Below are 26,028 nucleotides of genomic sequence, written 5' to 3' on the forward strand. Positions count from 1 at the left end.
AAACATTCAGGATGAAATTATTAGGAACATTTTAATAAGTCACAGGAGGTGCTTATGAGATTGGTTGAATCATGCCAACTCCAGGCTAAAACTGAATTCCTCTGACTGTTGATGGGGTTCATTTAGAGTTGATTTGCAGACGCCACACTCTGGCCGCTGGGAGAAGGGACCCGAGCTCTGTGTGTCCGTAGCCGCAGCCGTGACCCCAGGGTGCCTGGAGCCTGCACTCCGGGCACTCACAGGGTCAACGTGTTGTTGCTGGAGAACCGTCCAATTTCTGCAAAACTTGGGAGGAACAAACACTTGACTAGCTGTTTTGTGGGACGTACTGCGTTTGAGATGGATGGCTTTTTCTTTTCACCTGTCCTATTAAAGCGAAAAACATGGCAGGCACCGTGTGTGTACACACAGAGGTCATTTATATATACGTGTGCATTTCTGGCTTCTACATCCGTTTGCACATACCGTCGTGTGCGTTTCCGCCCCTGCAAAGAGCAGCCACCCCAGCGCTTGTCTGCTTCACCCCCTCCTCGCCAGAGAACGTTCTGCAGCTCACGCTTGTGATTCTTCAGCTCCTGCAATTCTCTTCTTCCTTGTTACTGAGAAACTCATACAGTTTGACTAGAAAATCTCAGTGTTCAGATGCCTGGCCCCGCTGACCTGTGGCCCTGTGACTCCTTGCACCTCCCAGATTCTGGTCTCAGTCCGGGACTCCTCTGTTTGACCAGAGACGGGGCCGAGGGACGGGGTCGGGCAGGCACACAGAGAGTGACAGGCAGGTGGACAGAGGGACAGGCACACAGAGAGGGAAAGAGGGACAGGCAGGCACACAGAGCGGGCTAGAGGGACAGGCACAGAGCTCCTCCCTTGGGGCCGGGTGCCCGCTTGGGGAGCCCAGCCGTGCCGGGGTGGTCTCGGGGAGTGGGCAAGGCCCTTAGCCAACGCCCCACTCTGGGCAGCAGCCTCCCCGGTGGCCCGGCCCCCCCCTCCGCGGGCTCAGCGTCTGTCCTCGCCTTGCAGAGGAGCTCGAGCCGCCGAGCCCCGGCCGACGCCGCGCCGAGCCCTGACCGGCCTCTCCTGATGGACCCCGAGCCACGGCCGCGGCGCGAGTAGCTGGTGGATAGGTAACGGCCGCCCGCGGGCAGCCCGGTGTGCTGTGCTCTGCTGACCGCGCGGTTTTCCTCCAGAGTTTTGCGTGCTGTGCTGTGTCTGTTAGGTTCGTGGTCCCAGAGAAAGGCTTTACACGTGGGTTCCATCCCAGGTAAGTGGCCCACCCGAGAGGCCGGCCGCGTGGGCTGCGTGCCGTGCACACACACGCACACGCCTGACACCTGTGCAGCGCACGTGCCGGGTGGACATCGCCCCACGCGTGTCCGGTGTGCGGCGTCCAGAGCACAGTTCGTTCATTCTCATCCGTGTGGTGGGAATGGCTTCACCTGAAAGGTCCATCAGGAAAGACCACCTTTCGAAGTCAAAAAGGGGATCTGGAGTGAGCGGCCCGAGCCTTGGCCGGGGCAGGTGTCCAGCAGCGCCTTCAGTGTCCAGAGCAGACGTCTCCCGCCCAGCTGCCCCTCCCCTCCCTGCCCGTTCGATCGGAACACACGCGTGGGCCGGGTAGGGGGGATGCCTCTGGGGGCGCTGGGCAGGGCGAGGTCAGCATCCCCATTAGAGAAACTGCAGCCAGTCCGGGTCCAGGGAGGGGCTTCGTGTTTTCACGTGTGTCTTCTGCGGGACGGTGGGCCCGAGAAGGGGACACGATCGCAGCCGGGACGGTCCACATGCCTCCTCCGTGTCTGGTCCAGCTGTGTTCAGGGGAGCCCAGGCCGGGGCAGCGGGGGCGGCGGCCACGTCGGGGCGTCGGGTCAGACGACGGGTGCTCGATGGGATTCTCGCGGGGGTCCCGGCACTGACTCTGTCCTTTCTGTTCCCGACAGACCGCGTGCTTGGTGTCAGGACCACCTCTCGGGAGTCACCCCCTTGCCTCTCTGTAGACCCCAGCCCTGGGCAGCGCCCTGGAAGGGCGGGGGGCGCCAGGCCCCCTCCAGCTCAGCCTCTCCCACTCCCCGCGTCCCCACCAGGCTACAGACCCCGCTCCCGTGGCCCGAGGGGAGACCGGATGCATGGATCACGGGTCCAGCCGCTAAGAGCCGCACGGTGAAGGGGGCAGGACAGGCGTCTCCGGGTGGCGACCAGGCAGGACGCACGCGAGCCCTCGGTGCACCCCGTGGGAGCAGGATCTGGGGGGATCGCGCTCCCCCCCCGGGTGAGACCGCACCTCGACCTCTTGGGAAGCGCAGCTGAGCCTTGCAAGCGGGGTCGGGTCTGGCCCCTCCTCCCGGGCCCCAAAACCTCTGCTTTCGGAACCAGCCCAGGGACGCCTCAGGACCGGCACCCCTCCCTCCCATCCGTCCGCTGCTGGCACCGGGACCTGCGGTAGCGAGGCTGACCGCGGACGCGTCTGGTCCCACGTCCCTTCCTCCGCGGGGCTGGGGCCTGTGTGCTTCGGCACCGCCTCCTGCCTCCCCCCAGCTCCCTACGCGAAGAGGGGAACCTATCCGGTAAAGCTTCCGGCACAGGTTCCGGGCAATTCATCTTCCCGCTCCCGAAGATGCGGCTCACCGGGGCGCCCTTGCTGCGAAATGCCCGTCTTGGGGGTCGAGGGGAAGGATGGGGTCTGGGTGCCGGAGGCCGGCCTCTGGTGTGGTGCTTAGGCCCCCATTAAGAGTGGTCGGTCTCCCGGCGGTGTTGTCCCCCAGATCTGTGTCAGGCCCGCAGGTCTGACAAGGCGGCCTGGGCGACCTGAAAAGCAATATCGCAGCCTTCGCCGCCACGCGCTGGCTCTGACCTAACCCTGCTCTGTCGGGGGTCCTATCCGTGTCTCCGTGTGGGGGTGAACCGTCAGAAGGCAGCTGAGCTGTAAACTCCCTGTGACTTTCCTGTACCAGTATCTTATTTCTGGAAATAACCCGTTCGACATAGCCTTAATAGTCCGTAAAGAAGACATTTCAGTTTGAGATTCAGAGGGTAAAACCAATGGCTTTTTAGGAAAGGGTCACCCAAAAGCTAAACATTGCCCCCGCTGGATGCATGGGTGGGATTTAGGGATGTCGGTTGGGGAGTGAACACTGAGTCTACTTCCGAGATGCTCGACGTTAGGGGTTTCGGGAAGTTCAAATTTCAGTTTGATTGTATAATGTTCACCCATAAACTGTTTGTTTAAACGAGGGGATGAGTTAACTAACAGCAAGAACAAGCGTACACAGGTAGTCGGGGTGAAGCAGGTGAAGTATAAACATACCAAAGACTAGGATGATGGACGTGGGGCCTCCAGTGAGACGGGGATGGGAGGGCGTGTCTGTCTGAGGGTCCTCCAGCCTCCGCCCCGCCCCCTGTCACTCACACTCCACGTCCAGTGTGTGGTCCACACTAGACCCTGCAAACAATGGTGTGTGCATTTTTACAGTCGTTTTTAAGAACCTAAAATGGGTATAAATGTAATACATGTGGGGGACAGATTCTCTGTACGTTTAGTTAACAAATTGTTTGTAATGTATTTTTTTAGAAATCTTAAAATTCCCTTTGCACTGAAGTATTTTCATAGCTGTTTTATTTGTTAATGTATCCTATCTAATTTTTAAAGTATGTTTTTAAAGCTTTTATTTTTTAAGTTGATGACATTTTGGCCACTTTATATTTGAATTCTGATGAACATTTTGGCTGAATGTCTCAATATCTGATGAATGTGAATTTCAGATTTGATTTTATTCTCTACACCTGTTTATTTTTGGTGTTTCTGGCGGTAGTGAGTAGCTAAAAGGCATATTTAGAGTATGATAGTTTGCTATGCTCTCTCTTCACAGTTCATTGCCATTTCATCTGCTTTTTATTTGGTTTTTAATTTCTATCCTTCAGCCTTAAAATAGCTTCTTGACGGTCCCGTGTCCTCTTTTCGCCTGTATTGAGATGGTTACCATTTACCTCGGATAAGTCAAGTCTCCTTATGAAAGTTACTGACCTTTACATGCTCCAAAAAGTCTTCTTAAAATTGTTCGGGAAATTATTAAGTGACTGTGCTTGATGATTTGAAGTAGGCGAGGGGCATGAGGTCAAAAGCAAAGTCAAAGGAGGGGCCGAAGAACCCACCGAAGTGACATTTCGGACAAGACAGTGAGATTCCCACCCGACAGTGGGCAGTACTTACTTGCCTTACACTAACCTTAAAGCAAGTAATTTAAGTATTTTCCTTAGTTTTGAAAATCTTACAGCTGCACGTTAATCACTTATTAACATTTCCCCCGCTGGTCCAGATGTCTGGTTCCTGACCCACACGCCATCCCCCAAAGCAAGCTGTCTGTAGGCCGTGTTGCTCCGGCCACCTCCGTGGTCCTGCTTTCAGCTCCCGGCCACCCGAGGCCGCAGGTGCACACACATCCCACGTCCTAAGGGGACCCTGCGGGGGCCTCTGAGCTCCACCCTCAGGACAGGTGGCTGCCAGCAGCCCTCGGACCCTCCCAGCTGCAGCGTCCCCGTGTCCGGAGCTGGGAGTAAAGACCCTCTCTTGGCAACTCCTGTTAGAACCCAAATCAGCCCATTCCTGTGCCCTTGATTCCATGGGGTGAAGGCAGACCTAATGACCCGCGCCCCCCTCCCCCGGGGGGGGGCCCTGGCCCCGTGAGACCCACTGGTGGCGGTTCCGGGCCACGGGAGGAGCCCAGGAGCGCCACCTTCTGCAGTAGCAGGTTTCTAGAAGCATAGTTTGGCCTGGTGAGACTTTGCAGCTTTAACTACAGAACTGCCTCGCACAAGCTGTGTAACTATTCCTAAGTTCACGGGCGTCAACCAGAAGTTCAGGGCAAAACCTAAGGGAAGTTTCCGGCCTCTTTCTTTAAAACCACTGAGTTATCTGTTTTGCACTATTAATGATGTAATACAACCACTTCTGCTTTATCTTAAAATTAATGGTATTTATTTGACAACTCAGTGTAACAGCTTGCTATGCACTTTCTTTTGGAAGTTTCCCATTTGTAACTTTAAAAACAGGAAAAATGTCAGCTGGCAAATGCATTCATTTTTTTCTTTTTTTTTTTTTTTTTTTTTTTAGTTAGAGGGTAGGTGAATGGGGCTGAGAATCATTCTGATTGTCTATAAACAAAGCTTTAATGAAGATGTGTCAGAGTATAATTAAAGTGTGATTCTACTTTTGCAGAAAAAAATCTAAAGATCAGTTTATATAGCTTTATTTTTTACCTTATCGAAATATACAGAATTTTAATATGCATATATTGTCTCTGACTTAAAGTTATAATGTGTGTCTGCATTGCTGTTTAAAATGTCCATTCATTATGTAATGTAATAAAAGAGAATCTTCAAAAATGTATTTAACCCGAATGTTATCTCTAGGTGTTGTCATCATAAATACTGGAATTTATTTTTAAATTATTGAATATAGTAGGTGCGTTTAAGATAATAAATCAGCCTCCAAACGGTAATGTTTAATTGATAATTATTTATTAACCTGCTTTGAAAAATTAAATTGTGAATTAAACCGACTCTTACATTTCTGTAGAATTTATTTGGTATGCTACTGTTTTTAACTTTTATTTCTGTAGATAAAGTATATCTTCATAATACGAAATATGATTGGACTAATCCAGACCTTTCTTCTTCTTTGTTGCAAGCAGGAGACCTGAATCTGCTTGCAACAAAGAAGAAGAAAGGTCTGGATTAGTTTCTTTACAAATTAAAAAGATCATAGAAGTTGGTCTTAACTTTCTGCTAAGAGGAGCTGCCGGGTAAACACCCTCATAGGGAGTGTCTCTGTTTGGGATGAAGTGGACGGCACTGTGGGAGCTGGTGCCCTGGGAACGTGTGGGACCGGGTGCCTCACCGAGGCCGAGGGGCGCAGAACAGGAAGCTCAGCGTCGGATTTCCTAACGCTGGGATCCTGCCCATCCCCCTCCAGCTGCTCCCTGACCCTCCGCCTGAGACCCCTCTCCATCTGGATTCCTCCCCTTTCCCTCCAGGCTCTCCTCCCCGCTCTTGTCCAGGCCCCGGGTCCCACAGGCTCGTGGGCAGTCGGAGGGAGGGCGGGTTGCTCGGGTTCCTGGCCCCCCAGCCCTGGCCTCCCCAGCCCCTGGCCACTGCTCCCACCAGCACCAAGCTCCATGTCTCCTCTGAAAGCTTCAACCTCAGAAAACTCCACACATCCTCGCACCAGGTCTCATTCCTGGGATTAGGGGATCAGGGTGGAGCCAGGTCGAGGGTCCTGAGAAAGGGCCTCCCTGGGCTGGGGCAGGACTGCCCCTTCAGGGCCGACTGGCTCCCTGGGAGGGACCGGCTCAGGCCTCTGGCTTCACCGGGCTCCGTTCTAAACTGGGGGCTTTTTTCCCGGCTCCCAAACACCATGAAACAAGCACACGGCCGGGACGAGTAACTCACCCTGAGTGGGTGACCTTGGCTGTCAGACCAAATGCCAGCAGCCAACACAGCCACAGACGCGACAGGAAGCAGATGCTGCAGGTGGGTCGGAGTCCCGGGGCTGCTGGTTGCTGTGGTCTGGTGTCCACACCTGCCTCAGGTGACCCAGACGTGTGACCACGCTGACCTCGGCAGCTGGGAGGGGCGTGCTCGCCTTTCAGAGGGAGCCAGCGAGGGCACCCTCGCCTGAGGCTTTGCGGTGTGAACAGCCAGCCTGCGCGCCTGTGCTCCCGTGAACACAGCCCTTTATTCTACTGGGTCGTATCCCAGCTTGATCAACACCCACGTTACTAAGCTTCCTCTCTCATGGAAAAATCTTAGAAACACATAATTTCTCAATTCCTTTCTTGCACTAAGGGGATACCACTAAAACTGTATCATCGTATTAACTTCCCCACAGAAAATGCTCACCCTTTGTACATTTTTATTATTCAGGCCGTTCGAATAATTCAGGAGCATTTAATTAGCAATCTTCTAATTCCTCATCGAGGTACATTAGTCCTAATCAAGCCTGACGGAGGTCCAGCAGAAATCGAGAGATGCAGCATCTTTAATCGGATGAAGAATTTCTTACTCAAGACATCAAACCCCACAACTAGTGGACAGGTGTCATGTCTAAAGGCGATCTTGAGTCAGCGCTTGACACCCAGAGAAATTTACCCTTAATGCCCCACACAGCACATTCTTCAAGGCCCCCGTGTCTTCCTTACATCGTGTCGTGTGCGCCACTGACCCATCTGCAAGGCATGAGAACTCATAACACCCCAGAAACCATGAGAAGGGCTGTGCCTTGTACCTGAGGGGCCTATGACAGACCCTGTCCCAATTTATTTGTTCAAACTTTAATGAGAAATGTGGATTACTAGCTGTATTTTTAAGAGTATGTATTATCCTTTAAAATTAGTTATACAGGGACTTCCCTAGTGGCTCAGTTGTTAAGAATCCGCCTGCCAATGCAGGGGACACGGGTTCGAGCCCTGGTCCGGGAAGATCCCACATACCACGGAGCAACTAAGCCCGTGCGCCACAACTACTGAGCCTGCGCACCACAACGAAGAGTAGCCCCCGCTCGCCGCAACGAGAGAAAGACCGCACACAGCAACGAAGACCCAACGCAGCCAAAAGTAAATAAATTAATTTCAAAAAATAGTTACACAACATCATAATTTGAAAAAGTTCACTCATCAGTGCTCTTATTCACTTGGTTTTTACAAGATCCAAAGAGAGAGAGAGAGGGTTGTAAAATAATAAAATTTCCTCTGAGACTCAGTTTCAGTACCTTTAGAATTTTAAAAAGACCTACTGTAAAGTCTCAAGATAAAAGCCAAGTACCAAATAAACACGGTGCTTTCATTCGCTAAGACTTTGTCTTGTTTATGAATGATTACAGTCCCCAAGTCCTTATGAACTAGTGGAGCAGAAAACACATGTGTTGTTAGGGGCATGAAGGCTAAAACACAGACCAGTGACACTGACTGTGAGACCTGAAGACTGGCTGTGGCTGTGGCACTTGCAGGTCGTCTTACAATAGTTAAGAGGAGGTCACTCCATGGGGACAGCGCAGTGTCAAAGAATCACCAGGCAGCCCAGTAAAGCCACTTGGAAGAAAATGTGTCTCCCGTTCCCTGGGGCTGTGGTGGCCCACGGCTCAAACACAGGAACTGACTGTCCCTCAGTCCCCAAAGCAGAAGTCTGAGATCAGGCTGGCTCCCTCGGGGCTGGGAGGGAGGGTCCGCTCCTGGGGCTCCTGGAGACCCTGTCCCTGCTTCCATCAGGCAGGCGTTCCCCTGTGCCTGCCTGTATCCCAACGTCCCATCTTTATAAGGATGTCCGTCACATTGAGTTAGGGGCCCACGCTGATGACCTTAGTTTACATTAGTTGTGTCTGTAAAGACCTTATTTCCAAATAAGGTCACATTCTAAAGTGCCAGGGGTTAGGATCTCAACATACCTTTCTGGGGAGACACAATTCAACCCATCAGTCTGTTTGGGGGGGTCCGTGGCAGGGCACTCGGGGCGACCACGGAGGCTGTACCCTCGGGATGCGCGTGGGGAGGGAGCAGCAGAGGGCGGGGGGGGGGGGGGGGGGGGGGGTTGAGGGCAGAGCTCAGCTGCCTCCCCTCACCCGGGGCTGCTAACTCACCGCGGCCTCCACGTTGTCCACCTTGGGGTGCAAGCCCGTGACCACCGTGGGCCCAGCAGGTCCTGGGGGTCCTGCCCACGCCGCGCCGGTGTTCACAGCCCGACTGATTCGTCCCACGGGAGCCGCCCAGCGCAGCAGCCAGCACGGGGCCTGGGGCCTGCCCGCCCCGCCGGGCCGCAGCAGAGCTGGGGCCTCGGGCCGGAGGCGCCACAGCTCAGGAGGAGGGGTGGGGGGGAGGGAGGGTCGGGGCCCGGATGCTGCCGACTGGGGGCCCGCTGGTCCTCCCCGCGGTTGGGGCCCCGACGCCCTAGCGATGGGGTAGGCAGCCCCCCAGCCCCGCAGAGGGATGGCCCCTCAGGGCTCCTCAGGACTGCAGAGGACCGGGTCCCGTACCTGGCCTCCCGCGTGTCCCAGGGGACCCCAGGCTTCCAGAGAGCGGGGCGGTTCTCCCCGCTCGGGTGTTATTACTGCCTTTAACACAAACTTCTCTGTGGGAGCAACGCTTTCCACAAAGGATTTAATCTCAAGCGGCAAAGTTCCAAACTCCCCGAGCGGCCATCAGCAGTGACCGAGCGGGGACGCCGTCCCAGGACGGCCCTCACACCTGCCGGGCGCCCGCACGCCCGAGCTGCGCAGGGTCCAGGCCGCGAGCCCCGCCTCCGGGGAGCCCACGGGGCCACGGCCCTGCCTGCCCGGAGGCCCTGCTCTGCCTCACCCTGGGGGCCGACCCCGCGGGAGCGGGAGCGGAGGCTCCTCAGGCGAGCTGTCCCTTAAAGCTCAGCTCCTCGGGGCTCTTTCTAGAACTCCATTTGTGATGCTAATTTCCTTGTGCTTCCCCGGGGCCTCGGGGCCTGGAAAGCCGGGAGAGTCGGCACAAAGGGCTCACTAGGCCCCAAAGGCCGCCGCCCGCGGGGCGCCCGCCGGGCTTTTGTTCTGGGGATTCGCTCCCCCTGAGTTACGGCGACTTTAATGAGCCCTGACCATTTCTAAGAGCACAGGGGTCTTGGGGCGTTGTCCCCCGTGTCCTGTGTCCTCCCCATGTCGCTCACCACATCCCGAGGCAGAAAGCCTTCACGGGGAAGGAAAGGGGCCCCGGGCTCGCTGGCCTGTTTCCGGGTGCGGGCGACTGAGAAGGGGACCCAGGACCCTTCGTGGGACGCCCGCCTTGGGGCAGCTGGGCTTCAGGTCGGAGTCCGTGCTGCCCGGCCGTGGGATCTGAGCCTGCAGATCCCCTGACCGGGGTCGAGCGGGTCAGCGACTGCTTCCCCTCGTTTCCGCACCAGCGGTGCTGTCTGTTCGCACGTCCCTGTAGAGAACCCCTCCCGGGCGTGCTGGCCGCCAGGCTGCCTCTCTTTGGACTTTCACGCCTCCGGTAAGTGATACTCAAACAGCCTCTGGGAGGGCATCCCCGTGACCCAAGTCCTCGGTGTGTCATGGGAAAGAGGGACGTGGTCTTAACAGTTCAGGACCCCACGCTGGCACACCTGACTGGTCTCCAGGCCCTTTGAGAAGCGGCACCTGTCTCCAACCCTGGCAGGTTCTTGGGGGCGTTAACAGTGGACCCCTCCACCCCACTTCTGTGGAGGAAACCATCCAGCTGGGGGAGTTCCCTGCCTTTACCGTCCTGTCCCCTCAGGCCACCCTTCTTCTGCAGCGGCCGCCGCTGCGCCCGTGAAGGAGCTGGTGTCCTGTCCACCCAGGAGCCCTGCCCTCCCCCGCACCCATCCCGTAGGGGGAGAGCCTGCCCGCCCAGCCCGGCGCCCCAGCCTCCGCCTGGGCTCCGGGACGCCGGGGAAGTGCACGCGGACTTGCAAGGCGATGCTGCGTGGCCGCGGGAACCGCACTTCGAGGGGAAAGCCCTTCAGAGGCGCCGTCCCGCCTCCCCAGGGGCGCCCTAGAGCCTTTGGGGTTCATGTTGGCCACCTTCGTGGCAGAAGCCCGCGCTTCTTTTACTCACATTTCCCACCGTGACCCACGAAATGCAGACGTTTTAAAGCCCCAACTAAAATAACGTTTATACCCAGGTCAACATTTGGGATGCTTCAGTCCTTCTGTGCACCTCGATTTTCTGAGTTCTACTCGGGAACTTGTGTGTGCCCTGAACTCTGGAAGACCCAAGAGAGAAAAGGCGGGCGCCTTCCTTTTCCTTGCAAACGCTGCCGCAGGGTCGGGGAACCCCGCGGCCGGCTCATCCAGAACCACTTCCTGCCCTGGGATCCGCAAACCCAGAGCCCGGCCCGAGCAGGTCGCGGGCGACGCCCATCTCGACCCATGGGCAGCGACTGGGGCGCGTGGGGCGAGCGTGCGAACACGCGGGGGGAGGGGAGGGGAGGGGCGGGGCTCGGAGTCTCCTCCCCCTCCTCCCCTCCCCGCGTCCTCCCGGCCCCGCCCACTCGGCTCCGCTCCCTCCGCGCTGTCCCCTCCCCCACCGCTCCCTTTACTCCAGACCCTCCTCCCTCCTCCTTCCCCTGCCCCCTGCCACTCTCGTGCCGCCGCCTGACCGGCCCTCCACCCCACCGCCCTCCTGCCCTCCCTCCCCTCCCCTCTCCCCTCTCCCCTCCCCCAGGCCGAGGGGGAGCGGCCTCAGCGCGGGCACCTGCGAGTGGAGGCCTCGGACACGGGGAGGACGGGCCCACGGCCGCGCAGGTGTGTGGGGCTGGAGAAGGGGGGAGCGGGGCCGGGGAAGGGAAGGAGGGCGGGAGGGAGGGCGCTCGGTCAGCTCCCGAAGGCTCCGCTCGCCTCCCGCCCCCGCCCAGCTTGCGACCCCTGAGAGCCCTGGGGACTCCGGGCGGGGCCGGAGCGCGGGCTCCACGCGCACAGACGCCCCTCCCCACTGCCGGGGCCGGGGTCCCGCACGCCCAGGCAGGTGTCACTCCCAGGCCTTCTCCTGCAGGGTTCCCTCCGCGGAGGAGCCGACCTCCAGGCTCTGCAGACCCCCAGAGGTGCCGGGACAGGTGTGATAGGGGCGGCCGGGGCGTGGGTCCGCCCCTGGCTCTGCGCTTCCTGGCCGGGCAGCGGGAGTGGCGCGGCCCCAGCCTGGCTGTTTTGCTTTTCAGCCGGGCCGCAGAAAAGTAGGCTCTGTAGTTGAGGAATAATGCCGTTTGCTCTTTCAACTCCAGCGACTGTTGCTGCCAGTTTTTCAAAACCACACTTTGTTGCCTTTCTGTAGCGCTAGACACTTAAATAAGAGCCGGGCGGGAGCCGGTCCTGAAGGAGACTTTCTTCTGGAGCAGGTGCAGCCTCTTAACGTCACTGAAAGCGTCCCCATCCGGGGCCACGTGGCTCACCCTGCCCCTAATGGACCGCCTGCGAGCCCTGCACGGGGGAGGGGTTAAGGTGACCCTGAGGCACAGGCAGGATGTGTGGGGTGGCCGTGGGAGGCCCCAGGATGTGTGACCGCTGGGAGGGGCAGAGCCAAGCCACAGAAATAGAAGTGCGTCCCCCAGGGGCTGCTGGTGCCGGAGTGTCTGCCGAGGGCCCCAGGCCGGCAGCGGACCCCGCTGGGCAGGTAGGTGAGGGGCGCGGGCCCTGGGGAAGGAGCCCTTGCGCTGGAGGGTCTTCTAATATGCAAATCATCGGTGAAATGACCAGCCCAAAGCTGGTTTGGGGACCTGAGTTCTGAGCTCTGCTCCAGCCTCCTGGGACCCACTGCAGCAAGAGAGACCACCACCACGGGGGTTGGAGGGAGTCCCGCCTTGCGGTCCTTGGGGCGGGGGGCGGCGGCCAGGCGGGCGCTCTCTCTGCGGTGAGTCAACCCGGGAGGGGTAGGAAGAGAGAGTTTTCAGCTCTATTTTAGGACCCCCGCCCCCTGGGGCAGGGGCACCCTCCCAGGTCCTGGCCTCACAGTCTGGGCAGGCGCTAGTGCATATGTGGTCGGGAACACCCAAGCCTCTGTGGCCTCAGCCCCGCCCCGTGTGATGCCTCCCCTGGCAGCCAGGACTGTTGTGTGAAAGGCTGTGTGACTAGAGAGCCGAGGACCTGATGCGCCGGAAGCCTGGTTACAACCCTCCTGGCCACAGCTTCAGGCAGACCCTTTCCAGAGTGGTGGAGGCGCCGTCTTTGCACAAGAGACCCTCGGAACAAGAGGAGGGTGGCAGTCTCACTTGTCAAGGTGATCGGATTTGCGGAGCTCGGCTACACAGGACTTCTGTGCTTGAAATGCAGCTTGAAATCCCGTCTTTCTCCTGAATTTGAGGGTCTTCACTCCCCACCGCCCCCCACCATCACTGCTGGGCTTCTGTTGAACTCAGGTCCTCAGGTCAGTGGTAACTGTAGTCAGCGTTCCAAGGTCAGCTTTCCACGAGACCCTCTTTTCTGAGTTTGGGGCTCCGTTGTGAAAACTGGACATCTGTCTGGGAAGCAGCATCCTGGTGACTAGAAGTAAAGTACAGCCACTTGGAAAGAAGAGCCTTCTGCCCATAGGCATTTAAGTACCTTTTGTAAAACAGCGAAAAACCTGAAGTTGAAAGGAAGGTTACTGGAGTACGTGTGTGATGGAAATAAACTGGCCTGGGATGTTACAGATTCGGATTCGTAGCATCTGGCCACCAGCTTAGTTGATGTGGTGCTATTTTAAGAGGCTCTGGGAGAAGAAGTTAGAAGTCTAACAGTAGCGGTGACAGGAAGGTGACGTCCTGTTGTTCTGTCCTACGTAAAGCTCAGCCTCTTGTTCTCAAGTTCAGTCATTCCACCTTCATCTGAGCCCAGGAGGGCCTGGGTGAAGCTCTTACCTGACAGACGAGAGATGCTGGGCTGACCGCACGCACACACCCTGAACCTGGCCGAGGGCGTACAAGGCTGCGTGTGGAGTCTTCATGCTGGCGGAGCCGGCCCGTAGTACCCTCGCCTTGGGGACGGCTGCGTCCTGTGTCCTCTGGGCCTCCCCACGTAGAAGGCTGGGGACTTGCAGCCCACGATGGGATTCTGGACACTCCGTGTCTACCGAGAAACTCGTGGACATCTGGAGCCGGACACTTCACTTTGTGGTCAGGGGCCCCTCCTAAAGCGCCTCCTCAAGCATCAGGACAGCCCCGGTCAGCTCCAGGATCCCCAGGAAACCTGGCGTCCCCGGAACCGCCCAGCATCTCTTTGGAGCCCACAGGACCAGTCCCTCCGCAGCTCCACGGAGGCGAGCAGGGAGCCGTCCAGGGTCCGCCTGCAGCGCCTGCGCCAGGGTGGGTAACCTTTGGGACGCGTCAGGTGAAGTGTGGGTGTCAGTCACCGCTGGGGGCATTCCGTCCAATCTGTTGAGAAAGTGAAGAACTTTATTCAAATTACCGAGTTGAAACAAAGACAAAAGTCTGAGTAAATCAAATAGGAAGGTAATGGTGTGGACGCCAGAGTAGAGCTGGAAGGGCTTGACATCTTCACAGACTTCCTCCTCCTCCCTTGTCTGTGTCTCACTCCGAGTTCAGGGCTGGAGAAGGGGCACAGTGGGCCCGACTCCCGCGGGGAAGGCTCTGCTCTTGTCCCACAGAACAGGCCTGGGGGGCAGGGAGGGCGGGGCGGAGTGGAGATTTCACCTCCCTGAGGGTTGCCTGTCCCAGGCACCGAGTTGGACAGCCCCTACCCCCCTTCCTGGTGCCCTAGACGGCGCGGTGGGTGTGAGCGCCACGGAGCCCCGCTGCCCCATGGCTGTGGTCCCTGAACAAACCGCTCTTCCGGGCTGTGAGCTCCCTGGGGTGGGGCTGCCCTGTGTCTGCGCCCTCAGCGCCCAGGGGGACGAGGCAGGTGAGCAGGGTAAGCCAGGGAAGGCCCTGGGGTGGGTGCCCCACCGTGCTTGGCCGCGTCTAGCCTCCGGTGGCCGAGTTCTTGTCTGTGTGCGGGACACCTGGAGCTCGGAGGCCAAGACCAGGCGTGGGCCCTCGTCATCTCTGTCCTAGCTGCTTGTCAGGGCTTTTTCGGTGGGAAGCAGGACATCGAAAGGCACCGACAGGGTCTGGTGCTGTGGTTACACAAGCCTTGAGATTTTTAAAGTGAACAGAGGGGAACGACAGCCCATTTGGGCCTCATGTCTGGGTTTGTCCTCTGCGCCCTTGGACCGTGCGAAGCACAGAGCTGGAGAAACCGCCTTGTCTCCTGGCCTGTCTCTGGAGGGATGTTTCAGCACCTCTGCGATGCTGCTGTCCATGCAGCTGGAGAAGTAAATTCCCAGTGGAAGGCAGAAGCCCCACCCTTCCTGGGCCCCTGGCACCAGCAGCCTCGGGGCTGGAGGCTGACCGCAGGGAGGGGGGCAGCCCTGGACCGTGTCCGGTGGAAGCGGAATGCTCACCCGTCCTCTAGCCGGGTCAGGCGAAGAGCACGTTTCTTCTGTTTCTCAGAACAAACTCGTTAAAAGCAAACTTTGGGGGCTTCCCTGGTGGCGCAGTGGTTGAGAGTCCGCCTGCCGAGGCAGGGGACGCGGGTTCGTGCCCCGGTCCGGGAAGATCCCACGTGCCGCGGAGCGGCTGGGCCCGTGAGCCGTGGCCGCTGACCCTGCGCGTCCGGAACCTGTGCTCCGCAGCGGGAGAGGCCACAGCGGTGAGAGGCCCGCGTACCGGAAAAAACAAACAAAAAAAAGCAGACCTTGGATCTTGCACTGGTGTCTTGAGCCTAAGCAGCCGCTGATACTTACAGCAGCGCCTTGTTGGGTTGGGGGAAGGGCTTTCCCGGAGTGGGCGGGTGAGGGGGGGGCATCACGGCCACTGGCGACAAACAAACGTGAGGCAGACACACCGGCCTTTTCTGTTCCTTCTGGAGGTTTGAGATCACGATCGGCCTGCTCGTGTCGGAAATTCTCTGAGTAGAATTTAAAAGAGAAGAGGACAAAAGAGGGTTTGGGGTTTTGTTTTATTTTTAGCTAGGGAAATTTCTCTCCCTACTTTTAAGTGTCAAAACTAGACTGAAGCCGCCAGAAGCCTAGCCCCTGGTCTGACCGTGCTTGGCGTCTGGGTGTGTGCGTGCGCTCAGCCCAGCGTCTCTCGTCTGTCTTCACCCTCCCGGGCACCTGCCCGGCCTGGGTTTCTCGGGGAGACGCAGCAGGACCCAAGGACCAGGGCCGAGGGCTGAGGTCCTGCCGGAGGAGACGGTATGGGTTGTGGCTCCCTTGTCTCTTGTCACCAGGAAGGTCCCTCATCATAGGGTCACGCAAAAGGGTTTAATAAAACGTTACAGGGATCTGAAGACATGCCTGGAAGAGTGACACAAAGACTCGTGTGGGTAACGGATAAAACAGACAAGGTACTGACCGAAGGCAGTGTTGATAAAGACAGAGGGACGTGCCTTTGGGAGCCCAGTGGCATTGTAGGTTTTGGTGGGAAGAGGAGGGGACGGGAGGAAACGCCACCTGTCCTTGTTAGTATGGGGTTGGTGGAGCCCCAGAGGGTTTGGGACCTGAACTGTGTGTCCCCCGCCCCATGGCAGCCCCTTCCCCCCGGAATGATGGTCGAGACTCCGAGCCGTGGTTCTCATGTAGGCAGCCCATTGGAACCCCTCCCTGGGGCCGCTGGCAGTGGTGGGCTCGTGCACGGTGCTGGGCGTGGGCTGGCATCGCGCGGCCAGGTGGCCAGGGAGGGGCACGAAGGGGGAGATGTGGGAACAGGAGGGTCATCCAGAGTAGCCGGGCGGCCTTTCCCGTGTGTCCAGATGGCCTCCTCTCCGGGCTAATGAGGGTTTGCCCGTGGGGTGTGGCTGGAAGCAGGACAAGCCACGTGAGTGGAGAAAGCAGCTGAGCAGCTGCCATGGGACCCCGAAGCAGAACTTATCCAAGCTGAGTGATCTACATCCCTGTTCTGAAGGAAGGGGCCCAGCCAGGTATTAAGCCAGTGAGCCATAAATATGCCAGAAACCTGAGTACAGAAAGGAGTCGTCTGTGATCACCTGCTGGCGGTGAGCATCTACCCAGCAGGTGATTTCACACGGCTTCTGTTTGAAATATAGTCACTAGCTGTCTCTTTAAATCCAAGATTGCCTCCCAAAGACTTGGTCTGAGTTTCTTAACCAGATTTTCCCTGGAGGAGTAAAACTCGAATGTTTGTCCTGGCACTTGGATGGCATTCTTTACCTGGAGGGTTGGAGGTGTTTCCAGCACAGGGGGCAGTGGCTCTGAAAGTTTGCCAGTCCAGTGCATTCGACTGTGACATTGAAACCGGGAGAACCAGGGGCTTTTTTATCCTTGAAACAAGAGCCCAAATGTCAAGGGGAAAATCTAGGTTTTTCTTTTCCTTAAGCGGCAGAAGTAAGTAATGTTTTTGCTTGTGCCACGCGTGGTTCCGTTTCGGCGTATAAAAGAGCGCTGCTGCTTTAACTGCACCTTGACACGGTAGAAATTCGCTGGAGAAGAATGACTTGAATTCTGAGTAACCTGCATCCATTTCAGAATAAACACTGCTGCAGGCTGTGTCTGGTGATTTGGGTTTTGTTCAAAGAAACACGGCTGATGTCTTTGGCTGCGTGAGCTGCGTTTCCTTTTAAAACCGTCTTTCGCTCTGCAGACTCATGCCCGGCTGTTGGAGGTTCATCCCGTGCAAGGATGCTGGAGGTGACGGTGGTCCTCGCGCGCGAGGGCCCAGTGAGGCCAAAGAGGAGGAAAGTGACCCTCGGGTCGATGTGTCTGACGTCATCAGGCTCGTTCAAGACCAGCCGGGGGGGACGCCCACACCCGCAGGTAGGGCCGCCTTACACCTTTGGGTCCTGACCGTGCCTCTGGTCCTCCCGGGGGGACCGACGTGTTTTAGATCTGGGGGAACAGTGCACCTTGGCCTCCCGGGCCGCCAGCCGGCGGGGGCGGGCCCAGGCTGGGTCCCGGGGCTGCCCCTGCCCTCGTGTGGGTGAGACGTCACCCTGCACGTTTGCCCGTTTGGCTTCCTGGCGGTCGACCTGCTGAGGCTGGCTCCGGTGGGACCACGGGACGCACCTGTCTGGGCTTTAGACGGAGCACGGTGCTCCCCCAGGGCACGGTTCCCCATCGTCGCTTCAGCTTAGGACCACGCACGCCGTTGTTTGGATTTGGTGCCTTGTCGGACTGACGTGGTGCCGGGCTTCCACTGGTCACCACAGCAGTGGCCCAGGCCCGCGGGACGCACTGGGCGGTGCCCACCCGCCCTCCTCGGAGCTCGGCCTGACCCCTGGTCCAGGCCCGGGCCACCTTTCTTCCTGTTCCTGGCCGTCCCGAGCCCTCTCCCCACACCTCTTAGTGGAGGGACGTCGCTCCTGTTCTTGCTTTGGCCTGTGTTTAGTCATTTGTTGCCATTCCTTCCCAAACTGACTCCCAAAGTAGTTTTCGCTGGACGAGGGACGCGCGCGCACGGCCACCCGAGGTCCGGTGGTAACCTGCTGGTGAGCGCGCTGGCCTGGGCCGTACGTCCCCCTGGGGCTGGGCCAGGGCCAAAAGCCAGAGACTCATCCGGGGACTTGGGTAACGGTTCTTCCGGCTCTGCCACTGGAGCTTTCTTGGCCCCAGGCTGGGTCCCGTGGCGGCTTGGACGGCTGGGGCTCAGGGCAGTGCTGCCGTCCTGAGACTGCGCTGAGTCCCCGGGTCGCCGGCTCACGGCTGTGTCCTGGGCTCCGTCCTGCTGCGGGCGTACGGGGTATGAAGTCTGCTTGTGTCAGAACTTAAGTCTTTGAAATCAGTTGTTAGATTTTTATTGTGGTAAAACGTACATAACGAAATTGGCCATTTCAAGTATTTTTAAGTGTGCGGCTCAGTGGCATGAAGTACATTCTCATTGTTGGGCAGCCGTCACCGCTGTCCGTCTCTGAACTTTCTCATCTTCCCAAACTGAAGCTCTGTCCCCGTGAAACGCTCCCTGCCCTCCCCTCCCCCAGCGTGGGCCCCACTGTCCACTTTCTGTCTCCGTGAATCTGACTCCTTCAAAGACCTCGTGTCCGTGGAGTCAGACAGCGTCTGTCTTCTTGTGGCTTATTCCAGCCAGCGCGGTGTCCTGGAGGCCCCTCTGTGCTGTGTCACGGGTCGGTGCTTCACTCCTCAGAGCTGAGCCCTGTTCCGTTGTGGGGATGGTCCACACTGTTTATCCGTTGTCTGCTGAGACACTTGGGTGGCTTCCATCTTTTGGCCGCTATGAACAGCATTGCCGCGAACAAGGTACACACGGATGTCTGCCCGAGGCCCTGCTTCCCCTTCTTTGGGTGCATCCCCAGAAGTGGGATTGCGGGTCATGAAAGCGTTCGCCGGTTTTGAAACCAGAAGGGAAGCTGGTTTCCTCCTGCCGACCTGGGTGACGGTGAGGTGAAGGGCTGCTCTGTCTGGCCCAAACCCCAGACTCCGCATCCGCAGACACTCGTCCTGGTCAGGGGGGCTGGGCCGGGCTGCGTGAGCACCGGTGAGCTCGGTGTGGCAAGGGGGCCTTCCCCCTCCCACCTCCCCGTCCACACAAGGCCTTCGTGTCCACACGCAGGTCCCTGCGAGCTCCTGCTGCCGCCCGTGCCTCGGAGCCGGTGGGTGATGGGTCTCCCTGGCTGCGCACGCGCCGCGTACAGAGGACAGTGGGCCCACAGCCGCGGCCGGCGTGGCCCCGTTCCTCACAAGCAGGCTGCGGGGCACGAGGACGCATTCGTCTGGAAACGTGTGCTCGTGTTTCCGAATGCCTGCTGTCACTGTAGAGCCTGAGTTTCGGGGCAGGAAGGGGAGCTGAGAACGCGTAGCAGTTTCCCTGTCACAGCAGCGGCGAAGGGGCAGGACCACCACCATCGCCGCGCACGCTTCCTTTTTAGAAAGTTCTGTCTGTCCTGATTGGTTAATAGTGATGCCAAACGCCACCTACGATATGCGTTGAATTGTGAAGTTGCTGTTGTTTGGGTCAAAAACCTTCGCATATCGGTAATTGCTGGTAGCCGAACCCGACACCTGAGTGCATCTACGGTGTGTGATCCTTCAGGATTCTGGGGAGGGGGCTCCTGAGGAGGGGTTCGGAGGAGACTCAGGGAGGGGCCCTGGGCCATTCACATTTCTGGGGAGGGAGGTTTGCAGAAACAATTCACTTGGGCTGAAAATGCATTTCAGAAAAGGGGAAAACGACCACAGGAAAGTGAGGCTTGGAGAGAAATCGGCTTCCTGTCTGTCCCCAGTGTTTCTGGCCTGGGTGGTGGTTGCAGTTTAAGGGGAACGCGTGACTTTCCACGATCGCGGCCCTCTCGGGGGTCGAGCTGTGCAGAATTGGGCGGACGTCGCACTCGCCGTCTCCTGGTTCTTGTCTCCCGAAGCTCATTCTGTCTCTCGGGACCGTCCGTCCTTTCCTGGGAGCCTCGTGGTGTTGCCGACCCTCCCGACCGAGCCAAGGACACCCGGCCCGGCCAGTCTGTTCTTTGTGGTTTTGTGCATCTCGAGGGGGACGTTCTCAAAAGACCAATATGCTGTTGGTGGAAGCGGAGCTCCTGGTGTAACCGTAAATGATTCACTTCTCATTTTTAACCTTTCCTGATCCCTTGGTCTTTATTTGGACTTTTTATATTAGCCAGGCAGCTAGAAGGAGTTCCTTTTTGTTTGAGGAGCTGTGTTTTGGAGAACACAGCACCATTCATGAATGTATAAATACTTGGACTAGCCGGTGTGTTGCAGGTGGATGCTGGGAGCAGACCGATCGTCTTCTTAGGGCAGCTGCCTGGGCGCCAGGGCCGGGCGAGGCAGCCGGGGGATGGGGCAGGTCTCAGGGTAGAAGGGCCCCGAGCAGCCCCGACCTGATCAACCCCCCGGCCACCTTGCAAAGCTCTGGGGACTCCAGGGGAGTCCTCTGTCCCCCCGCGTCTGCTGCATGCTCTTCTCAGGGAACTGATGTGGCGTGTCTCATCTTCACTTAGCATGGACAGGCCGCTTCACCTAGAGCCAGGAGTGACGGCTGAGCTGCTGGAGGGGCTGCTCACAGGCCTGAGGATGCCTGGGGAGCCCTCAGCCCAGAGCCCGGCCCCGAGGACCCACCTCTGGCAGCCAGTGCAGCATGCCCAGTAGCAGCGGCGAGTTTGTTAATGTTTCATCGGAAACTTGGCGGGTTTTCTGTTTGACTGTGTGCTCTATAACACCTGCCGTATGACCGAGGTGACCAAGTGGCCACACCCTCCTCTGAGTATGACCAGCGGGTACAGGCTGCATGTCTCCTAGCCAGGAGGGTGTCTGAGGGGCCAGCCTTTGCGCCCTTTGACCAGGTCCCACCACCCAGAAATTCCTCCTCCCCCGGCCTTGCCCTGTGAATCCTGCCTGCCTATCCGGGACTGGCAAACACCCGACCTGTTCCAAGAAGCAGTGCTCCCGGTGTCCCGCTCACCATCCTCCCCCTGGGGCTGCGCCTGCAACCCCATGACCCCATGACCCCGCAGAGCGAGCGCTGCTCCTGTCTCGGCTCTGCATCACATCAACATGACGATTAACCGCGAAGAACTAGAAAAAAATTGCTGCAAAGATACGGCCTTTCTATACATGGCTCTCCTACAAGGCAGGATCAGCAGTACAGACGTCTTAACAGAAACTAAAGCTTTAGGGATGACACAGCAGCACGAGGACGAGAAGCACTGTCCTGGGAATAAACGGAAACGAGAAATGTCGATTTCCCACGGGGATCTCCTTTGTCTCTATCGTTATGGACAAAAATTTTAAACCCACTGCTGGTAAGAATGCCTGTCCTTACAGCTGACCTGGAAATCAGGTTGATGGTGTGGATAAAAATCTTCAAGGATTTTGTTTTCAATCAGCAATCTCCACTTCTAGAATTCAAACTAAGGAATTAATTAAAAATTGTCATGAAGATTCATAAACAAAGATGTTCACCAGAGTCATTATTTATGACGATGGATATTTTGGGAAAAGCAAAATCACAGGATTGGGGGGTGGCAAAATCATTTAGTTGTCCGGTGATAACTGTCCCATGTCTTATGCTATAAGAAGTGACGCAGCCGATTATAAAACAGTACACTGGGATGGCAATTTTGTGAGCACAAAGTTGTGTAGTTTTGATGAAAGACCTACAATGGGTACCTCAGTGTATTTTTATCATGCATTCGCAGTTGTTTCTTTCCTCTGTTTTTCCGCATCAGGAAGGCTTACTGTCTCTGAGATACTCGTTTCCCAAAGCAGGACGTGAGCCTGGACCCTGTCGGCCCCAGGACCCATCTCCCATCCCACGCTGACCCTGTTCCCGGAAGCGTATGCCCACGCGGGCGCTGTTTCCACAGGAAATGTCCCCACCGCGTGGTCCCTTTGGGATGCGCCCAGCTTCTTCCGAGGGCAGGAGGGCACAGAGCAGCTTTGAAGGGAGGTCTGGTGGGAGAATTTTCCTGGGGGAGAAGCTGGGTATGAACAGAGCCGTGGAAAGGGGGGCTAGGCAGCCCCCCCCCACGCTCCCACCTCCCAACCCCCTCCATTGGGTCACACCGTGGGCACAGCTTGGGAAGGGGCCAGGCCTCCTCCCCCATGGCGCCCCCCACCCTGGGCCAGACGCTCCAGAATAAACAAATCAAGAATAAATAAAAATAACTTTATCAGGTGCCTCTTTGGTGTCTGTGGAGGTGATCGTAACGTTCTTATTAACAGATGACATGAGGAGACAGCGCAGTCGTGAATTTTACCATATTTAGTCCTCTGTGTTCCAGACATAAACCCCAGCCAGTCGTGATAACGTTCTTTTAATGTGACGCTGGAGTCTATTTAATCCCATTTTTGTCTTTATTTGTAGTTTGATCTTTGTATGCAGTATGTTCCAGAAATCTTTCCTTGTCAGTTCACTTAGGTTGACCTCAGTTCGTATTTCAGGTGTGACGTACTCTAAGTACCAAGCTGATGATTCTGTTTTTAGAAATAGATTCTAATCTTTAGAACAGTTTTAGATGAACAGACAAGTCGTGAAGGTGGCGCAGGGCTCCCACGTGCCTGACGCTCAGCTTCCGCTGTTAGCGACATCTTAGATTTTTATCGTGCGTTTGTTACGATTGATGAGCCAATGTTGACATATTGGTATTAACTAAAGTCCTTACTTTATTCAGATTGCCTTGGTGTTTACCTACTGTCCTTGTTCTGTTAGAGGGTCCCATCCTGACACCACATGGCACTTAGTCACCAGGTCTCCGGTCTCCTCAGGGTCCTCTCGGCTGTGACGGCCTCTCAGACTCACCTTGTTTGGTGACCTCGACGGCTTTGACGGGGACCGTTCTGTAGGACGCCCCTCGGCTGGGATTCGTCTGATGTCCTTCTCCTGGTTAGGCTGGGGCGGGGGGTTGGGAGGAACACCCCAGAGGCAGAAGTGCCCTCGGCATCACCAGGACTCACTCCGGAGGGTGTTGGCCCTGGTCACCTGGCCAAGGTGTGACTGTCAGACTCCCCGTGGCACAGGTTCCCCCCCTTTGCGGCCCGTGCTTTTGGAACCAGGCTGCTCTGTGCAGCCCATCCCGAAGGACGGGGCTGTGAGACCGTTGTCTTTAGGGGTTTAATTAATTTTACTGCCGTCCGTGTCTGCTTGTCTCTATTTCCCGAGCTTTATTTCTCCTTGAAGCATCTTTTGAGCTCCTTCCTGATTCATTTATTTTTCATTCGGTCTCGGGGCATTAATGGAATGACTCTATTGATCTTTCCTGCCCCCCAACTCCCCGCTGCTCAGTGGGCACCTCCGTCCCCACACCCCTCGCTTCCTGGCACCGACTGGGCAGAACCAGAGCCTGGTGTCTCCATCCGTCTGCCTAGTTCCGCTCGTACTTGGGTGAGTGAGGATGGCCGTCGTGTGCCAGCAGGGTCTCAGCAGAGCTGAACCGAGGGTATCAGCAGGCGGATCGTTTGATTTTCACTTCTCAGCCTTGAGCCTCGGTGAGCCGAAGCCCTCGGGGAGGCTGCTGGGTCTGCACAGACTGTCCAGGCCTGCTCTCTCCCCAGCCCAGTGCCCGTCCCCACCCTCTCGCTCTCCTGTGGGTGACCCTGAGTCCACCCCCCACGGGACTGAATCCCTCACAGGAGCGCCTTCCCGCCGGTGCCCCCCTTCCACCTGCACCACACGCCTGCCTTCCTGGCTGTCGCTGCCTGGACCTTTACCTCCACCTGAGCCCCACCTGACCACACCTGTGTCCTACCTGTGTCCCACCTGTACCTCACCTGTGCCCCACCTGCACCCACCTGTGCCCACCTGAGCCCCACCTGTGCCCACCTGTGCCCACCTATGTCCTGCCTGAGCCCCACCTGTGCCCACCTGTGCCCACCTGAGCCCCACCTATGCCCCGCCTGAGCCCCGTCCGAGCCCTGGTGCCCTCTTCCTCCCTCCAACGTCACTCCAGCTCCCCCTTGTCCTCCCTGCGTCTCTGGGTCTTCATTCTCTCCGGACCCACATCAGTTCAGAGGTGCTGTAGTGTCTCCCGCCCGAGAGCCTGCCCGCCGTCTGCACCCAGCCCCTCGGTACGCTCGCAGTCCTGTGGCTGTGGGTACCGTCCACGTCAGGACGCCCGGGTCGCCCTGAGCCCCACCTCTAGCTGCCTCCGCAGCATCTCCGCCTGCAGGCCTTGCGTGCACCCTCCGGCTTCTCCGTCAGTCCCTGCCCCGCAGCCCCTGGAACCTCGTCTGGGGTCTCTGGGCTGACCTTGTCATCGTGGACTCAGTGTCTCTGTGCTATTCACTCGTTTATTCTCTCTCCGTGTGCGTAGAGATGACTTGATCGATTCAGATCCATCTAAAATATATGAAATCCTACAGCAGGACTTTTAGTCTTTCCTCATTTTCCCACCAGGTAAGGGTTGGCAGTTTTTATATTAAAATGCCATTTGGGGGGAATTCCCTGGCGGCCCAGTGGTAAGCATGCTGCACTTCACTGCCGAGAGCCCGGGTTCAATCCCTGAATAGGGAACCAGATCCCACAAGCTGTGCAGCACGGCCAAAAATAAGTAAAATAAAATAAAATGCCATTTTCATACCAAAAATGTTCGGAGCCGTGGTTTTGCTTTGGAAGAAAATGCTTTGAAAAAATAGAAAGCGTGTAAGCGACAAGTGCTTACGGTCATTCTCATTATGTGTTTGTCTTCCCTGGGGACTGTACTTGTGGTCTTGTTTCAGCTGCTTTAAAATCCGACCTGGACCTTCAGCCAGGCAGCTTTTTCAGTGACTCTCTGAAAACAGCATTCACTTGTTTCATCGGCACCGTCTGCAGCTCTGAAACGCAATTTTTTATTTATTGAAGTAAGGAGACCGTGAAATGTGTTCGAGACGCAATATTCCATTTCTCCATGCTTTGAAGGACCCAACAACTGGTATGATTTCTCTGTATAATTTCTCCTCCTTCAGATATCAAGGCTTGGCTGAATTATGCATCTTTAGTCATTTACTGTCCTTCTCTTCTTAAATAAACAGACCTACCAAGTAGTTTGATGCCTCTTCAGGAAACGCCATGTCTCCTAGCGTCTGACAACTCCCGTGAGTTTTGCCCCCTCTCTTGACCTGTCCCCTGTGCAGCTGGGACCTTTTCTGTTTTCTGAGGTTAGAAGCGGGAAGGCGATCACGACACCTGTAGAGTTAGGCGGTTAAGAGAAAGGGGGATGTGGCCAACAATCCCAGGTGGCCTCCCCACCTGCAGAGGGAAGAGCTCGGATTTGTGCATCGGGAAGTGGGAAGAGGGATCTGGGTCTTCAGGACTCAGTTCTGAGGTCATCTGATGGAAGTACATTTTCTTTCTTGTGTCGGCACAAACATGGAAGAAAACTTGACCCGGCAAGCAGCTGTGCAGCCCACGCGTGGGTGTCGCCTCCTGCACGTGTGTGGTCAGTTATGGACACTCACGGGCACACGTGTCTCTTGGGCGGAGCTGGATCCCTGGGGTGTGGTTAACAGGACCCAGCAGCCTGGCTGCAGAGTCGGGACTGGTGTCTGCAGACAGAGATGTTGGGACAGGCGGGGATCTGATGGATGCCCTGAGTACAGACAGCTGTTAACCAGGGAGCAGCCTCACACCTGGGGCCAGGGGGACAGGGCCCTGGCTGGCCTGGGCTTTTGAGGGGGGACAGAATTCAGTGGGTGGAGGGAAAGAAGAGCCCCCCGCCCGCCCCGGTGGAGGGACACGGCGCCTTGCGCTGCTCATGTGCTCTGACAGATAAAGTGGGTAGAAACGGGGATTACCGCGTGGTGGCCGTTCACCTCGAAGCAGATGTTGGGAGACAGGAAGGGAGGGTTACACGGGGGGCGGGGAGGAGAGAGGTGCCCTCGCAGTAAAGTAGATAAAGAAAAAGCTGCTCTGAGATCTGAGGACACTTAGACCTGATGACAGTTTCTAGGCAATGCTGGGAACAGGGACCTCGCTAAAGGCCGCTGAAGGCGAGGGACTGGCAGACTCCAGTCTGTGGGAAGCCTTACATGACCCACGAAAAAGTTGCAGAGAAGCAAGAATTGGAGGAGAACCTGCAGGTCCGAAGAGCCGCCGGGAAGTAACGGCCAATCCAGTGTGTGAGCTGGACCGTGCAGA

The 26,028-nt window shown here is 57.1% G+C and overlaps 2 protein-coding genes across 9 annotated transcripts in view; both read left to right on the top strand.

Moving 5' to 3' along the window:
- ATP11A (ATPase phospholipid transporting 11A) overlaps nucleotides 1-5,549 on the top strand; it is a 115,947-nt gene extending 110,398 nt beyond the window's left edge. For 2 of the 4 annotated variants that reach the window (XM_032610929.1, XM_032610932.1), the window contains exon 29: nucleotides 1,021-5,549. In XM_032610929.1, the coding sequence (XP_032466820.1) occupies nucleotides 1,021-1,113 (93 nt within the window). In that variant the 3' untranslated portion in view covers nucleotides 1,114-5,549. The remainder of the gene's footprint in view (nucleotides 1-1,020) is intronic. The other 2 variants (XM_032610930.1, XM_032610931.1) reach the window with 2 other exon arrangements.
- Nucleotides 5,550-12,083: 6,534 nt separating this feature from the next.
- MCF2L (MCF.2 cell line derived transforming sequence like) overlaps nucleotides 12,084-26,028 on the top strand; it is a 123,336-nt gene continuing 109,391 nt past the window's right edge. For 4 of the 5 annotated variants that reach the window (XR_004346702.1, XM_032611556.1, XM_032611558.1 and 1 more), the window contains exons 1-2: nucleotides 13,211-13,794; nucleotides 17,092-17,264. Coding sequence is in view for 4 of the 5 variants with exons in the window: in XM_032611556.1 (XP_032467447.1) it covers nucleotides 17,096-17,264 (169 nt within the window). In the remaining variant the exon portion in view is untranslated. Of the gene's footprint in view, nucleotides 12,129-13,210; nucleotides 13,795-17,091; nucleotides 17,265-26,028 lie in introns of those variants that run through there. The other variant, XM_032611557.1, reaches the window with a different exon arrangement.

This window comes from Phocoena sinus, chromosome 18 (genome assembly GCF_008692025.1).
Source record: "Phocoena sinus isolate mPhoSin1 chromosome 18, mPhoSin1.pri, whole genome shotgun sequence".
NCBI lineage: Eukaryota > Metazoa > Chordata > Mammalia > Artiodactyla > Phocoenidae > Phocoena > Phocoena sinus.